Genomic DNA, 18,114 nt, shown 5'->3' on the forward strand with positions numbered 1-18,114 from the left:
CAGACCATCGCACTTTAATTGCAAATTTTCTTTTGCTTTCACAAATTAAACAGATTGACAAGTTTACATATAAAAATTGAAATTTATCCATTTCCATTAAAATCGCCATTCGGTTGATGGTTCCTGTTATGAATTCCAAGAGTACTGCTCTGTATAAAAGCCAAATGCTATTGTTGGTTTTACCGGCGAGATCTGGAAACGTGTCAACATCAGTGCGCATAGATTCGGTTTGAAGAGTTGCCTGAAAACCACTTTTAAGCGATGGGAACGTCCTCATAAAATATTTTTAATTATTATTGTTATAGATATGACAGAGTTCAGCTCCGTATGCCGGGATTTCTTTGATTTCTTTAATACATATTTTCTACTTAAAATGTTGCGACAATGGGGATGCGATTAGTGTCGTGGGAAGACATCATATTAGCGAAGAGCAGGATTACTTTACATTAACAGGACATATATGACCCGGTATTGTATTATCGACCAAAAGGCACATTCGAAGTCTCAATCGCTGCCTCCTGGACCTATGATTTATCTGGATTTGTTGAAACATTACTCGCATACACAATAGCAAGAAATAAATGAGCATTTTCAAGTTCTTCACATTTGCTTAATGCACTAATGTTCCGTTCTATGTAAAAATTGCGCCTCCATTTATAAGTAAGATAGTTAAATACATTTTCTCTTGTAAGACATACATACACACATACTTTATTTGAAATAGGTTAAATTAAAGGGAGCCAGAGGCTGATGTGGACCTATATTTAATCTACAAGTAATATTATATAAAAATTATGCTAATAACGATCTAAATACAATTATCAATTTAAATTTAAATTTCACAAGATAGAGCAGAAACAGCTGGTAATAAGCTCAGAGTCCGGGAAAAGACGTCAACAAAAGTGTGTAAAAATGAAAAAATAATAATGTTCAGAGGTTCCTCAAGCCCTACAAGCTTACTGACTCTCATAGAACGCGCCGGAGTTCTCACAAAGTTAGTAGAATTTATACCTACCGTTGATCAGTAATTTGCTGCTGTGTTATTGCGGTACTGTGCATGATCGACTAAAGCCCAGAAAGTTTAATCATCCATTCCAGAAAAAAATACATTTCAGGCGTTCTCATAACATTTCTTAAGTAAATGTTCTGCTGAAAACGAGCCGAAAAAAAAAAAAGGAGCCGGCCGGTGGTCTAATGAGAGAGCGGCGGCCGACAAATATACTTAACAAATTAAAATTTCCTCGGTTTAAATTAAAATATAAACAATGTATAATAATCTGATCAGAATGCACACCCGTGTTGCTTTTTATAACGATCGAGCAACTACGTATTCTCTGAGGATCTTCCTGTTTCCTGGTCTTTGGTAAGTTTAGCCTTTTTCTTGTCTTAAAGCATCAGGAGATTGTTTCTAACTTAAATTTTCGTTGTCGAAATTCGTTTATTTCTTTTAGAGGCGAAGGCGAGTGATGCAATAGCGTTTAATCCGTTTTATCTTGAAATGAGTATAGCACCAAAACTTGCAACAAAAAAAAAGAAAAAAAAAAAAAAAAGTCGGTGAGAAGTGTACGACACAAACTTTCTGATCCAAATATTATCGTAATAGTTGTTTTCATAATGAAGAAAAATTTTGAGATAAAATGATTTTAAACATCTACGGCGCAAGTCACACGAAGTTTTGTAGGTATATTAGATTCGACTAATAGATTTGCACTAAAATAATTAGATAATTTACTCTCGATGTCTATGCAGGGGGCGGGGATGGGTAGTGGCGAGAGCGCTAGCACCAGCCAGGTTCGAATTCCGGCCCGGTGACCTATGTGGGTTGAGTTTGTCCTTGGTTCTAGTCCTTGCTCTGAGGGTTTTTCTCCGGTTTTCCTCTCTCCACAAAAACCAACATCTCCAAATTCCAATTCGATCAGGATAAAGGACCCGCATGAAAAGTAGACTGATGTGGCTTCCTCTCTAAATTTTATTATGCGTGATGGTTGACGAAGGCGCCCAACTATCTAGCGATAAACATCTCGAGCTTATATAAATCTCGAGCTCATATAAATTGTTTAATATTTCAAATTCCAGGTAACAAAAATCATCTCCGATTCCTACACTGACAAAATGATTACAAATGAGTATGGCTCAATTTGTGGTTTGCCTGGTTGGATTGGTATGATAAGGAATGACACAGTAGTGTACATCAACGACATTTTTCTTTCTGTTGTCAATGGATCCTTCGCCACTTTTGCATTCCTTAGTAACCTGGCCATTATTGTCGCTGTCGCCAAGAACTCCTCATTACAGAGGCCAAGTAACATTCTACTGTGCAGCCTGGCCTCCGCAGATTGCCTCACAGGAATCACTGCTCAGCCCATGTTTGTCGTGTGGCGGTTCTTCCTTCAAAGAGCTCAGCAGTCGTGTTCACACCAAGTCTTGATATTTGACGTGTATTACACTTTGAATCTGTTTACAACCGGGCTGTCATTTACCATTTTTATGATCATCAGTTTTGACCGCTATTATGCTTTGTCAAAACCTTTGATATATCGCGCAAATGCCACAAAACGAGGTGAGTTTTCAGATGTACATGTTGTGCCCATAATTGTAACCATTTTTCTTTCCTTATATATTGCGATCTTCGGTTTAGTTTTCGCCAATATGATAGGTTTTCCAGCTAAAATCGGTTGGCCAGTACATTAACAGTAGGGAGAGATCGAAAAGAATGCTTTACCCAGATAGATTCGCTGAGGTCGCGAGGTCGTCAAGATCATAGTTAGCGATCTACGTAGATTGAGCGCGGAAGCAAAGCAAAGATTTCAAGAAATATACATTAAAAGTGAAATATTATTTGACGAATTAGCAAAAGAAAAAAATATGCACTCGATTACATGTTTAGCTGCGGACCTTTTCTGCGTGGCTTCAGTTTTGTACCCCAAATACTCAAAATTTAAAGCAAAGACGTGGCATCGAAATGTGCCGAAAACTGGAAACTCACTGTTTGTAACAGAAAACATTTTTTTTCTCTTACAAACAATGATTACTGGCAAACTGAAGATCATCAGAAATAAGCAAGGAGATCCGTCTGAAAACACTACTACATTCACAGAACTACCACACCTTACCAATTCCATTTCCACCTGTCGTGATTATAAAATTTGAAGTAGTATTTGTTACAACTGTTGAAACCACAGGAAAGGTCTTGAGTTATATCACACAGCAATCGCAGGCTACGTTGTAAGCGCTCCAATAACGATGAAAGGTTATTTTCCAGCCTACGGGCAAGCTAGAACACTGGAGCGAAGGCAAGAAAGAAAGGCAAACAAACAAAAAAATAGTGGAGGGGAAGGATGCGGTCAAAATGAGAGGACGCTCACCTCGTAGGCTTCATCTTCTGCACTTAAATCCAAAAATATGTCTGAAGACTCTGATATTTTAGTCTCCTCTGCCATAAAGTTTGCTCTGGAAGGCATCTTTCCTTTGCTGTTGCGTAATTCTTATTCCATATTACCGTCCAGTGGGTTATCTCTTCTTCTGCGACTTATTAGTATTGTGAATTATCGAGGATATTTAGCTATACATGGGCCCAAAAGCAGGCTTCGAATCAGTGATTATCTTGACATTCACAAGTATATGAGGAAATAATGCACCCGCTCTACACATAAACTGTACTGTTTCACTCTCCTCAAAACATTAGTTTAAAAAAAATATAATTTTCATTTAGCTATAACGTAACCAACATGGCAACATCATTTTTTTTTCCACAGATGCGATGAGAACTGTCCTTATCGCCAGTGCTGTTTGGCTCCTGCTTATCATCTCCATGCATTTTATTTTGCCACCATTGGCTGGGTACATTGTTATGATTATTTGTGGCCTGTTGGTTCTTGTGATCCCAATTGTCAATCACATCAGAATGCTGTTCGCCATTCGCCATCACAACAATCAGCTGGGTGATGCTGTGGCTGAACATCAAATGTCAGCTGTAATGCGGCGAGAGAAGCAAGTTGCCGTCAATATGTGTGTTGTCGCCATCATCCTTCCGGCTTCCCTGATGCCAGGCTTTTTAATGAAGTTTTTTGAACTTCGATATCCTCGAGTGCACGCTATTGTACTACCTTGGTCTATAACCGTAGCACTTCTGACGTCATCTATTAATCCCGTGTTTTATCTTGTCCGGAATCCAAATCTTAGAAGTGCAGTGAAGTCTATAATTTAATTTACATTTCAAGGTTTACTTTGCAATTTAATAACCCAAACCTACCTTCGCCCCTAATCGCTCCTCTGGGACAAGAGCACTACCCTCACTTCCATAAAAACCTTGTCACATCTAATAGGCCCAAAAGTTTCGAGAACGGACGAAACTTACGCTCTTATACAAGTACACCTGGAGTTTTCCAGGACTTCTCTAAAGAATTAAATAGCATTGTGCAAAGTTTTCTAAATTCGAATATTACATGAGAAATAGAACAAAGACGATAAGCCGTAATTTTTGCGAAGGGCTGGAATAAAGTACTTGTATATGCTTCGAATCCCCCGCGTGTGATTTCCAAAAAATGTTGCGTAAATCTGTGATTTTTTAAATGATATAGCACAATACAATGTTGTACCTTTTTCACGAGTGATTACAACTGGTTTACTTCTGCACATCTGGTTTTGAAAGCTTTGCAGTTACAGTAAACTAACGATAAAATTTTGAAAACTGACTTGGTTCCTTATGGAGTCACGGCGGGCGCCTTTGACCTACTAACTTCTTTGTTTCTGCAATTTTCCAAATGACTTCGATTAGGATAAGGTGATACTCCACAAGAGTGTTTTGTTGGATATTATGGACTGATCGATGCTCCTGTTAGTTCCCGAAACAACAAAACGAAACCACCAAAACGAAACGACCAAAACGAAACGACCAAAACAAGCGAAACCACGTCCGAAAAAACCAAAACGAAACGACCAAAACAAGAGATTATGATGAATAGTCCGAATCGAGTAAAGGAGTAAATAAAATAACAAAAACAAAATGGATGCCTTAGCACAGGGAGCATACAATCTTGTTGAAAAGGATGAGAGTGTTAAAGGAATGAAAAGAATGTACAGATATTTTGAATCAATGGAGGTAAAATCTGGTTTTTGCTAATGTTTGCTCTTCAGCATTCGTCACTGATATATTGATTACCCCAGCAAGAATTTGATTGTTTACCCTCTAATAACTGTTGTTCTGGGTTACTCTAAAAACAGAAATTAATCAGTTAAAAAATCGTAGAATTTTGTAGTCAGATTGAAGTTTTTTTCCATTCCTCACTCCCATGAAGAAACTTCTGCTGGCTGAACCCTAAAAAGCTGACTTCCCCCCTCCCCTCCCCACCCACCACGACCGACAGGGGACTAGTAGCAATACTCGGACGTTATTTAGTAAAATGAATACTCCTTTTCCTGTCTGCTTTCGTCAAACTGACATTGATGTTCCTTCCTTAAAATACATATTAGAGTCAAATTATTGTTTTAAGTGGCCCATAGCAATTTTTTTTTTATTCTTAACAGTGGCCTTTAATGGTCTTCAAGAGTCCCATATGTGTACCTAAATGCGAAAGAATTCCGCCGTTTTTGTTTTGGTCGCTTCCTCGTTTGCGTTGTTTTGTTTCGGTCGCTTCGTTTTGGTAGTTTCGTTTTGTTGTTTCGGGTTTAAGTACATGCCCTTTCATCTTTGCTTTCATCGATCGAAGAGAGCATATGGAAAACAACGTATCTTAATTCTTCCATTCGCGCATAACCACAATTCCTTGTGGCCATGATCTTACCGCAGACCACAATTCCTTGTGTTTTGCACGCAAAGTGGTTGATTTCCCCTAATATATAGATTTAGGCCAGCCTAAAAGCGTAGCTCCTGGGCGGGTTGTTCAAAGCCCAATTAAGCTAACCCAGAAAAAGGCAGAATTTTGATTTGAGTTTTGTAAATTTGCGGTGAGGTTTCTGTATATTGTTTGGCCTTCTGTTTTGAGTTTTAATAATCACCATATACACAAAACAAAACAGCAAACACATTTGTATAGAAGAAAAAGTTATAATTCGATTAACTTTTAATCCTGGGTTAGCGTAAACTGGCTTCCGAGCAATCCTGCCCTGTTTCCAACAAGCTAACCCAATATGAGCCCGCGATCCAATCGATAACCAGCGCTTGGTCAGCGGTCAACTTCATGAAAACACGTGACCTCGAGGAGCTGTAAACCTGAGCCTGCGATATGGTCACGTAATACTGGTCAGCGGATACCTTGTATTGACAGGTGTCAATTGATCATAACATGGTTGTCCAATATCAAGGAAGTACACGGTAAACCAAGGCTGCATGTCTCTGTCAACCTATTATTTGGAGTATGGCCGCCATGTTGGGCAACTCCGCCGTCGCCGTCGTTGTCGTCGTCGTCGTCGTCGTGCGTACGCGCCCACGAGCAATACCGCTAGCCATGATAACCATGAGAAAATCAACTCATGGGTTTCCTTTTCTTTCCCATATGAGTATGGGGCTCCGCTTGGCGGCCCTTCGGGCCGCCGGAGCTCCGCTATAATGTAATTTTTTAGCGATTAGATCTGCTGCCTCGGCTTCAGGCTCACTCACTGCGGCAGCAACAAATTGAAACGAATACATTTCCATTAAAATCTCCATTTGGCTGATGGTTCTTGGCATGTGTTCCGGAGAACTGCTCTGTAAAAGCTCCATGCTATTGTTAGATTTGCAGAAATCTGGAAAGTACGTGTAACAATAGATGAAAGAGCTTCCGTATGCCGGGAATTCTTTGATTTCTTCAATACGTACATATTTTCTACTTAAAATGTTGCGATAATGAAGATGTCATTAATGTCGTGCGAAGAAACGTAAATAAAAGTGTGTACTAAAAAAACCGATAACGTTGAGAGGTTCCTTAAATCCTACAAGCGCTTTCACTGACTCTTAGAAGGTGGAGGAGTTCTAATAAAGATAGTAAATGCCTCTGTGAATTAACTCATTTCTACCGTTGATCAGTGATTTACTGCTGTGTTATTGCCGTACTTTGCATGACTAAAGCTCAGACAGTTTAATTATTCATTTCAGAGAAAAATGCATTGAATGCAAATGTTCTGATAAACCAGCCGGCTGGTTCTTCAATCGGAGAGAGCGGCGGCCGGCAAATACACTTAAGAAATGAAGATTTCGATGGTTTAAATTAAAATAAATAAAAGAAAAATCGAATCAGAATGCACGCCTATGTTGTTTTTGTAAGGATTGAGCACATATCTTTATTCACTCGGGATCTCCCTGTGTCCTTATCTTTGGTATGTTTAGCGTTTTTAATGTCTTTGAGCATGACGTGTTTTAAGTTACAGAATACACAAAGAAAGTTTTCTATGTAGAACCTCGGTAATTTCTTTTAGTGACAAAGTGTTGTGATATAGCGTTTAATCCTTTTTATTTTGAAAGGAGTATAGCCCCAACACTTGCAATTGGTAAGAGGCGTACGATACAAACCTTATCCAATCATTAGCGTTATAGTTGTTTTCTTGATCAAGGTTTTGAGATAAAAACGATTTTAAACAGCTATTTAAACCAACTACTATGCAAGTCGTATTTCGTGTCAGAGGTTATCAAAAGTACTATTCAAAAGAAGTCAGTAATAGCCGATTTTAACACTGAGACATGAAGCACGAGGTTCTGTAGATATAACAGATTCGACTAATAGATAAACGCTTTTCAAAGTAATAAGATAGTTCGCTCTTGATGTCTATGCGTGATAGATGACAACTCTGGAGCTCTAATTTGATAAAAAGTTCAAATTTCCAGGTAAATAAATCATCTCCAATTCCTACACTGACAAAATGACTGCAAATGAAAATGGCTCAATTTGTGGGTTGCCTGGTTGGATTGGTATTGCAAGGAACGACACGGTCGGCTACATCAACGACGCTATTCTTGCTGTTGTCAATGGACCCTCCGCCACTTTTGCATTCCTTAGTAATCTGGCCATTATTGTCGCTGTCGCTAAGAACCCCTCGTTACAGAGGCCAAGTAACATTCTACTGTGCAGCCTGGCCTCCGCAGATTGCCTCACAGGAATCACTGCTCAGCCCATGTTTGTCGTGTGGCGGTTTTTCCTTCAAAGAGCTCAGCAGTCGTGTTCACACCAAGTCTTGATATTTGACGTGTATTACACTTTGAATCTGTTTACAACCGGGCTGTCATTTACCATTTTTATGATCATCAGTTTTGATCGCCATCATGCTTTGTCAAAACCTTTGATATATCGCACAAATGCGACAAAACGAGGTGAGTTTCTAGATGTGCATGTTGTGCCCATAATTGTGAGATTTATCTTTACTTATGATAACGATGTTCAGTTAAGTTTTCTCCAATATGATAGGTTTTCCAGCTAAAATCAGTTGGCCAATACATTAACAGTAGGGAGGCATCTAAAAGAATGCTTTACAAATTGCCAAGTTCAGTCAGATAGATTCGTTCAGGTCGCGAGGTCGTCAAGATCATGGCTAGCAATCTAAGTAGATTGACCGCGGCAGCAAAGCAAAGATGCCAAGAAATATACATTAAAAATGAAATATTATTTCACGAGTTAACAAAAGAAAATATATGCACTCGATTTCATGTTTGTTTGCGGACTTTTTCTGCGCGCATTTTTTGTACCCAAAATACTCAAACTGATTACGAGACGATCGAAGACGTGGCATGGATATGTGTCGAGAACTGGAAACTCACTGTTTATAACAGAGAACCTTTTTTCTTTTATAAACAATAATTACTGGCAAACTGGAGATCATCAGAAATAAGAAGGGAGATCTGAAAACACTGCTACAATCACAGAACTACCACACCTTACCAATTCCAATTCCATCTGTCGTGATTATAAATTTTGAAGTTTATTTGTTACATCTGTTGAAACCACAGGAAAGGTCTTGAGTTATATCACACAGCAATCGCAGACTACGTTGTAAGCGTTCCAATAAGAATGAAAGGTTATTTTCCATCCGGTGGGCAGGATATAACACTGGAGCGAAAGCAAGAAAGAAAGACAAGCAAACAATAAAAAAAAAGAAAAAAAAAAAAAAAAGGGTGGAGGGGAAGGATGCGGTCAAAATGAGAGGATGCTCACTTCGTAAGCTTCAGCTTTCCGCACTAAAATTTATTTCAGTCTCCTTTGCCTCAAGTTTGCTCTGGAAGGCATCTTTCCTTTGGTGTTTCGTTATTCATATTCCATATTACCGCCCAGTGGGTTATCTCTTTTCTTGCGACTTGCCATTATTGTGAATTATCGAGGATTTTTAGCTATACATGGGCCCAAAAGCAAGCTTTGGATATGCGATTATCTTGCCATTCCCAAGTATTTGAGAGAATACACGCGCCCGCTTTACACATGAACTGTTTCACTCTCCTCAAAATATTCATAAAAAACACTTTCATTTAGCTGCAACGTGACCAACATGAAAACATTTTTTTTCCACAGATGCGTTGAGAACTGTCCTTATCGCCAGTGCTATTTGGCTCCTGCTTATCATCTCCATACATTTTATTTTGCCACCAATAGCTGGGTACGTTGCTGTAATTATTTGTGGCGTGTCGTTTCTTGTGATTCCAATTGTCAATCACATCAGAATGCTGTTCGCCATTCGCCATCACAACAATCAGCTGGGCGATGCTGTGGCTGCACATCAAATGTCAGCGGTAATGCGGCGAGAGAAGCACGTTGCCGTCAATATGTGTGTTGTTGCCATTATCCTTCCTGCTTCCCTGATGCCAGCCATTTCAATGAAGTTTTTTGAGCTTCGATATCCTCGAGTGCACGCTATTGCACTACCTTGGTCTCTAACCATACCATTTCTAACGTCATCTATTAATCCCGTGTTTTATCTTGTCCGGAATCCAAATCTTAGAAGTGCAGTGAAGTCTATAATTAACATGTAAATTATTGGCATTTTCCAGTGAACCACTTTTATTTCCTGTCATTAAAAATGTACCGTCAAGTTTTATTTTGTAATTTAATAATCCCACCCCACCTTCGCCCCTAATCCACTACCCTCACTCTCATAAAAACCCTGTCATATCTGATAGCCTTAAATCTTTTGAAACCGTATTTTTTTCACTTCCGCCATCAAGTGCGCCAAATTTACGCCCGATCTCAACGCGTTTGGCAGGGTCACCCAAGCTGACCTCGAACTTTCTTCCGTCTCCCACGAAGGCACTTCGAGTCATCGTCGAGTCGATCGTTATAATGTTTTGGGCGCGTTCCCAGCACATTTGGGGCGGTGAGCCTGACTTCTAGATTTTTCAAATACTCCCATCTCCCTTGAAAACCTTCTGTCGCACTCCTTGGTTTCTTCGCATCTCTGCGTACTGTTCAATTTCCTCCAGCCTCGTTCCCATGGTCTTTCCCTATTAACCAAAAATGTATGAATTCTTTCATCGAGGCAAATTTTGCTCGTCAGAGGCTAAGAATGGTCAATTGGACAGAATTATGGAGAAAATGAAAGTTTTGGAGAAAATTTGTGCTTTTCTTTAAGGAAAAGGCCTTGAGAACGAGGTTGAATTTCCTCGCGCTATTTTTTTATCTTCCAATAACTCACAAAAACAGTTCTCATCGCCACATATCCTCAATTAAACTTGAATTTAATTTCCAGTATGAAGGGCCTCTCTTCTGTTCATGGCTATTAAGAGAAATATCTATGAACGTCTTACCTTACTACTCTTTTCTTCTAAATCACATTGTGAACACACATAAAAGTCAAGTCTCCACGAGAAATTGTTTTTATTTGTCTCCAGGGAAAGAAGCGTTTATTTTTTACAGTTTGGGTTCCGGGCTCTCTACATGTCGATTCGTACTTAAAACAATCTCTAGATTAATTGCTACAATAGATAAATTAAGGATATGCAATTTAGAAAATACCTGTATTGCTGTTACGTACGTAATGTTCCGTTAAAAATTGTGCAAAATCGATTCTTTATAGTATGTAGGGTAAAGAAGCTGTCTTGTACTGAAAGTAGTGTTAATAGGTCTAAGTAGTGTATGTAGCCTTTATTGTACTGTTTTAGTGTAAAGTAACAGCAAAAGTATTGTAAAGTAGATGCAAACATGATAAAATAACTTCATTATGAAAAAAAAATTTTTTGAGAAATTTATTTGATTTCTTCTCTTTGTGAGCAATTGAGATCTTGGTCATTAACAACATTGAAATGCCCTCCTGTATTTAATTTTCTGACTTTCATGCTTTCTCACAAATAAACATCGATTAACAGTGTTGCTCTTCTACTTCATGTAATGGGTCACGGAAAACTTCATTGAATCCTTGTGAGCATGATGTACCTCTTGTGGTAGATGAAATACATATTTTAAAGTTCTTAGTTTTAAACTATTTCAGTTCAGTGTGTTGACCAGTTTTTTCAAAACGCAATTCGCCCATCCGAGGATTTGATTTTGAAAAGTGAAAAGTAAAACGTAGAGCTAATTACGGGAGAATCATGTCGGAAGGATCATGTTTTGAAAACCTGGGTCTACGGCCTGTTCTAAATCGGCTGAAACATTGCGTCCGTGCTTCCCACAAGACATTACTAGCTGTCCTTCCTTCGTTATATTTGATCTTCCTCTGATGGAAGGGACAACTTTATTTCGCGTCAATGAAACAAGGCAGTTCACATTTAAGACACTGAAGTACACCAACAGGTAGGCGAATGGTATTATGGTACCCAGATCGCACACATTTTCTCTCCTAAGTCGTGGTCGGTAAGGAGTTGGGGCAAGCGCCCGTTTCTAATCTTCGTCCTCTTCGTCACTAAAATACGAACTCTGTATAATTTTTTTTTTTGATTGGCTGCCTCCACTTGAGGACGTACCAGGATTGGTTGGATCGTCTTTGGAAGCCATTTGAGCGCATTCATCGATGACAGCACTCAGGCTGAACTCGTACGGATCTTCACCGCCATCTTCTTCTTCGTCTTCATCTTGTTCGTCTCCGTCATATCTGCAACAAAACGACATTTCAACTTTGAATACCAAACCTAACAAAGTCAGTGAATTTCCTTTCTTTACGTAACAAAGACCATTGTGTGGGTGACATGAAGACATGCACAACCCGAGAAAAGTTCAGAAAGTGCGAGTGTGCGGGCATTCACGTTTTCAAAATTTCAATACAATCAGAGACTTTGAGGGGCACGGTTTGCGCATCTTGAAACGTTTAGCCTGAATTTTTCAAGTTCGTCGTTTGTCATCTGAGTCAGTCTTCTCCATTGTCAACCATCCTTGTTCCTCTATGGTTTATTATTATTTCTTTGGTGTTTTGCTATCTTAGTAAACTACAATTTTCAGGTTTCCTTCAATTTAAAAGTAGTTTGTACCTGGCCAAAATAACTCAAAAATATTGTGACTGAGCTCCTTTCAGTATATACAAACGAAACGTAGGGAAAACTGAAGGCAAATTAAAAAGTAGTTTCGGGAATCAAGGTGTCGATATTACTGGCTTCGATAATAATGAGAGAAAGGAAAAAAAACTCAAGAAAAAAAAGACAAAAACAAAAACAAAACAAAACAAAACAAAACAAAACAAAAAACAAAAACAAAAACAAAGACAAAGACAAAAAAAAAACAAAAACAAAAACAAAGACAAAGACAAAGACAAAGACAAAAACAAAAACAAAGACAAAGACAAAGACAAAGACAAAGACAAAAACAAAAACAAAAACAAAAACAAAAACAAAAACAAACAAAACCAAAATGTACCGTTCGTCTTGTTTCTTCCTCTTCCTCTGTTTCTTTGGAGGAGGTTCTCTCTCTCCAAGCATATTCTTTGGGCACTGATAACTCAAGTGGCCATATTCCTGAACAAAAAAGTGAGGAAAAAAAAAAAATCAGTCAAGATGTCCTGTTGGTGGACAAATAAAAACAAATTCCATTTGTACGTGAAGTCTGCAATAAGCGTCTAAGTGGCTACACACCGCCTGAGCTTATATTGGTCCAGTTTGTTCCATGAAGATGGAAAGCTAGCCAGACGCAGGTACGAGACTTAGGTGCTGGCCTCTATTTGACTGGGTGTATTTTAAAATTTCTAACCTGGACAGCGATCAGAATTCCGCTAATCAGTATCGATTTCTAAATAATATTCGTCTCACATTCACTATGCATAATTCTGGGCTCAATGTCTACAAGGCTAAGACCGACATGTATTCAATGGCGCTATGTCTGTTAATCGCTCCCATCATTGATAAAACTAGTCTATATTCACCGCCGTCAAATATAGTATTTAATCGCGCCTGTTTCCACTTGGTCTGACAGCAATCCCGTTTAAGGTTTATCTTGTAGCTCAGCTGGTAAATGTATGGAAAGAGCAACAGTAAAATCTGTTTAATGATCGTGGCTCAGGTCGTGGGTTCAAGATCTTGATTGCGTAGGTTAACGTTAGGACGTATCGAGGGCTATCATTTCCTGGCTTACAAGGACTAACAGCAGTTTGTCTAAATAAGTCGTTATACGTCAGGCATAACTATGGCGGCTAAAAATCGTTCAAAATGTATTAATTAGCGCAAAAATATTGCTGTTTGGTAATTGAAAAACATGGAAAGCTTCGCCGTCGCCAATTTTTAAACGCTAATATCTCTAGAGCTTTAAATGTCTTACATGTATCGACTTAATGAATGTATACAACTATACACAGTACCCGGTTGTGCTAGTTCTATGATCAACGGGATACTGGACAGAATTTATACATACGCGTTTTACTATGGTTTGACAGCGGCCAACAGAAAAGCATTCGAAATTCCATGTTCTTGCTTTCTGGTCAAAACATAAAATCGACAGAAGCTGGAATTTGTCGTTAATATTCACAATAAGCTGATATTTAAAAGCGTAACCTTTAATCCCCTAGTATATTGCCATTAGACGTAAATTAAAGATTTTCAAAGATACTGGACATTGTCTCAACTTGTCTTAACCCATTAGGCATTAACTAAAGATTCTAAAGATACTGAATACTGTCCATAAAGTTAAAAGTAAAAAACCGAACGTTTTCGACACTATGACGGACGGTCTTTACTTACCCCCAGAAGATGATCTAGTGTCGGAAACGTTCGGTTTTTTATACTTTTAACTTTTTTAGCTTTGTAAATAGAAATTATTTTTATACTGAACACTGTCTCTAACGTGTCCTAATATATCGTTGTAAAAACCTTTGCTGCCGAGTCTTACCCCACATTCGTAACAATGTGATTTATCCGGATAGTTTTTTCTCCTGATGAACTCCGTGGCGCGGCCATTGTCATTTGCGATGGTACATTTTATAGTACGGCCAAACATCTGAAAAGAGAGGAGTGCTTACTTACAAACTTTAAGGCAATATCATAAATTAGTAGAGACTTCGATAAAAAGAAAACAAGTGGAACCTTCTGGAGCAGTACAGGAATGAAGTCAGACAGACTGGGTGTGTTTTGAAACACAAAAACAGTCCTCAAGCCACAAAAATAGAAGATTGTGTCATTCATAAAATGTGTTGCATTCTTGTACAGGGCAAACAAAGCAATAACATTCAGTGTGTGAGAATTAAAGAGGTTGGGCCCCTGACATTAATTGTAAGTCAAGGTGGAAAATAAATAGAAAACTGCGATATTTTGACTCTGCAGTCACTTCGCCAAAGGCACTTTTATCTGATTACACTTAACCAGTGGTCAGGCATATTTTTTCGCTTTTATTTATTTTCCTAATGGAGCAAAGGGAAAGCCCAAACAAGGGTTTAAAACAAGAAGCTTTGCAGTACACATGCACTTACATCTATGTTAAAAAAAGTCCAATTAGGCTGTTAATATTCACTCAGACACTCAGTTCCAAGAGTACGAATTCCATCTGAGAAACATTTAACATTTACTGTACTTATTCTCCCAAACCAAGTTTTGATTACAAGACTTTCAACTAAACCAACTAGCAAGGCTCACTGGTAATACTGCAGTCTACATAATGGTAAATGATGGGTAACACAACTCAAGGTAAAGTCTGTACTCAACCCTAGAGGCCCATCAAGCCAGAGTTATCTACAGTTTCTGTAGCATGGAGCAACTAAGAGTATTGCCCCTCCCCCCTGGATGGGATGCTAATCCATTCCAGGGTTACGACCATCCCAAGAACACAACTGTACCACCAGGCTGCTTGAGTCCTGTGCACTAAAAATTAGCCACACTGCCTCCCAAATAACCAAAGTGTAACACCAACTCCCACCAACCTCCTACCACCCAAAATATTTGTCTGACCCAGTAAATACCTGTTTCTTGTTGACTGCTGCAACTGCTTTCTGTGCCATCTGCCGATCTAAGAACAACACAAATGCCACTCCTTTACTCTCTCTAGTCTCCTTGTCTCTAAGAATTGTCACCCTTATAAGAGAAAAATGATAATTTAACTGAAGTGGTAAACAGCTCATTTTGCCTTATAAAATACCAACTCTATTGAGCAAAAAGGTGATGAGAACTGAGATAATAATCATTCAGAAGCACTTTTTTTAAATATGGACATTAAACTTACTTCACAACTTTTCCATACTTCTCAAATATCTGTTAATAAGATAAAATATGCACAAAAGTTACAGTAATCTAAAATCTCTATGGCAAACTGCTAAGTTCAACAACAACAACAACAACAACAACAACAACAACCATTTTATTTTGCATAATACATAGAATATCATTCAGCAAAAGAACACATTAAACTTGATAAGCAAAAAAAAACACTCACAACAGTAAAAACTAAATGAGCTGGGTAGTTACAAGAATAATTACGCTTTAAATCGGTTGTAGGAAAAATAAAGAAAAGAAGAGGTAGAAAGAGAAGAAAAATATATAGATATAAATAATAATAATAATAATAATAATAATAAATAAATATCAGTAGTAACAGTACCAGTCATAGACAGAGCATTGTTTAATTAAGAGCAATAGTAACTTAAAGAAAAAATACTAAGCTAGCATATACAGTACTTGTCCTATTTGATTATCAAATTTGCAATCAGTTGATGGTTCAACTAAAAGCACTAATTTTATCCTTTTATTATTCAAGACGTACACAGGGTGGGGGGGGGGGGAAATCCTATATGAAAAGGTTGGGGATGCTTGTTGTCTCACTTAGGGGTATAAATCAAGGATTCTGGTCTCACTTAGGGAGTTTATGATTAAACACTACTATTTTGGGCTGTCAAAGTATCTTTTAGGGTGCAATCGAAGAAATAATAATTATACAACACTCTGACTTATTTCCCATTTTTAGGCTCGATTTCCAATGGTCTCTCGAGTGCAGTCTACTAGCGCTGGCCCCTTTCCTGGACAGTGGCTGGTAACCAAGCCTAATCCGTTTTAAGAGGTATCTTTTAGCGTCTTCAAGGGGTCAAATAAAGCTCGATCCATGCTCAGATTGGTATCCTTTAGGAATTCAATTCAGATTTTATGATGAGCATCACTGACCCTTTTATATGGGAGTCCCCCCCAGGAAGGGGGGGGCATATGGCACCTTAAATATACAGCTCTGATTTTTTGAGTCACCAAGGAACTATAAATTGGTTCAAAAAATTGACAGGTTCAAAAATACATGTCTGAGTAAATTTCATTTAGCTTATATTTAGCCCATTGACACCTGGAGGTTTCTAAGAAAAGTGCTTCTTTGACACTTTTTTGGCATTTTCAGTCTGGATATGAGCTAAATTAGCTCCAATCTACTCAAAAAGGCATTTGCAACATGAAAGCATGCCTTTCTTTCCACTAGCATTGTGTTTTAATCAAAATTTTGAAAAAGTGACCTATGTCCTTTTTGTTTTTTTTTTTAATCTACTTTTTTGTCTTTCTTTTTTCTCCTTTTCTTAACTTTTTGCTACAGTTGATCTTTTCACTTGTGAAGACAACATGCCACTGTATTTTCACTTGTGAAGATATCGTGTTTTTGTGCAAAAGCTCACCTGGTATTCCATTGGTGTTTATATAATAAATTACAATATTCAAACTACATCTGTGATGTTTCTTTCACAGTCATCATTTGAGTGACCTTTGGCACAGGCATTCTATCTCCATAAATTACCTTGTGTAAATCATTATTTGTGAGAGAATAAGGTAAATTTCCCACATATACTGTAGACTTGCTTGGTGCTAATCCTCCACTCATGCTTACTGGAAAAAAGGATGCTTAATAGGTAATTATATTGTACTTTCCCTAAAACAATGCCATTTCAGAGGTGTTGTGTGATTGGTTAGACAAAAATCAACATAACTTGTATTTATGGTGGGTACCATGGGGGAAGTGATCACAACTACCACTTACTGGAGGAATGGTGAAGTGACTCCCAAGACCTTTGTCTTAAATGGTGGTGTGTGCAATTCCCAGGTCTGGTCAATCAACAAAGTGGCAATCAATAACAATCAGTACCAAAATATATCAATTGCAATCTTGGACTGATATCTAATTTGTGTGATACATTGCTATCAATTGCTGATAGAAAATAAGAAATGGATCATGATTGATCCATCGAATGATATAGATTATTGAACGATGATTTTCATTTTCCTTTTACAAGTTAAACTAATCAGATCGTAGACAGTTTAGTTTATTACCAGATTGTCGATTGATATTTAAGGCATAGATTGATTTCCGACATCGTTTTTTATCGATTGATTATATCTGACAGGCTGTACATATACACATACATATGAAAGCTACTGAGCAGAACTTTCATGTGAGGCAATATGTATACGAGGTAATCCTAACTTTTCAGCCTGTAAATAATACCCTAGTGTGTGACTATTCAAATGAAAGGTATTAAACAGTATACTTGAATGGCACTCCTAGTTTTAGTACTTTCATGAGGCATTGTTATTTGTAAACACTGTTATTGGTAAACACTTTTCAATATAAATTAGTGCAAATGCTGTCCGATCGAGTTTGTGTAAATCACTATCTCAAAAGTTTTTTGTCAGCGCTAAGCTTAACCAATACCTCCAACCTTGACAGATGCTACGCGTATTTGCTTGGACGATCTGCTTCATACGCTTCGCCGTCCGCCATATTGAAAACCGATGAACATCGTCCATTGTCGGTAATCTTCGTTACATGGTCGGAGTAACTCGGGGAAAGCAACGTA

General features: G+C 38.1%; 1 protein-coding gene across 2 annotated transcripts; it reads right to left on the minus strand.

Annotated features, from left to right (window-relative positions):
* Positions 1-9,595: 9,595 nt before the first annotated feature.
* LOC145480593 (zinc finger CCHC-type and RNA-binding motif-containing protein 1-like) lies at positions 9,596-18,079 on the minus strand. Of its 2 annotated transcripts, XM_081458863.1 has the most exons (8): positions 17,970-18,079; positions 17,298-17,362; positions 17,058-17,146; positions 15,519-15,547; positions 15,259-15,370; positions 14,196-14,303; positions 12,735-12,832; positions 9,596-11,979 (listed from the first exon to the last, which is right to left on the minus strand). In XM_081458863.1, exons 1-8 carry the CDS (start codon positions 18,062-18,064, stop codon positions 11,769-11,771), a joined length of 807 nt encoding a protein of 268 aa, XP_081314989.1. In that variant the 5' UTR covers positions 18,065-18,079; the 3' UTR covers positions 9,596-11,768. The 2 variants fall into 2 exon arrangements, with proteins under 2 accessions (XP_081314989.1, XP_081314990.1); XM_081458864.1 differs by lacking the exon at positions 17,298-17,362 and having other exon boundaries at positions 9,597-11,979; positions 17,970-18,034.
* Positions 18,080-18,114: the final 35 nt, after the last annotated feature.

The sequence above is a fragment of the Orbicella franksi genome, chromosome 3, assembly GCF_964199315.1.
Source record: "Orbicella franksi chromosome 3, jaOrbFran1.1, whole genome shotgun sequence".
Lineage (NCBI taxonomy): Eukaryota > Metazoa > Cnidaria > Anthozoa > Scleractinia > Merulinidae > Orbicella > Orbicella franksi.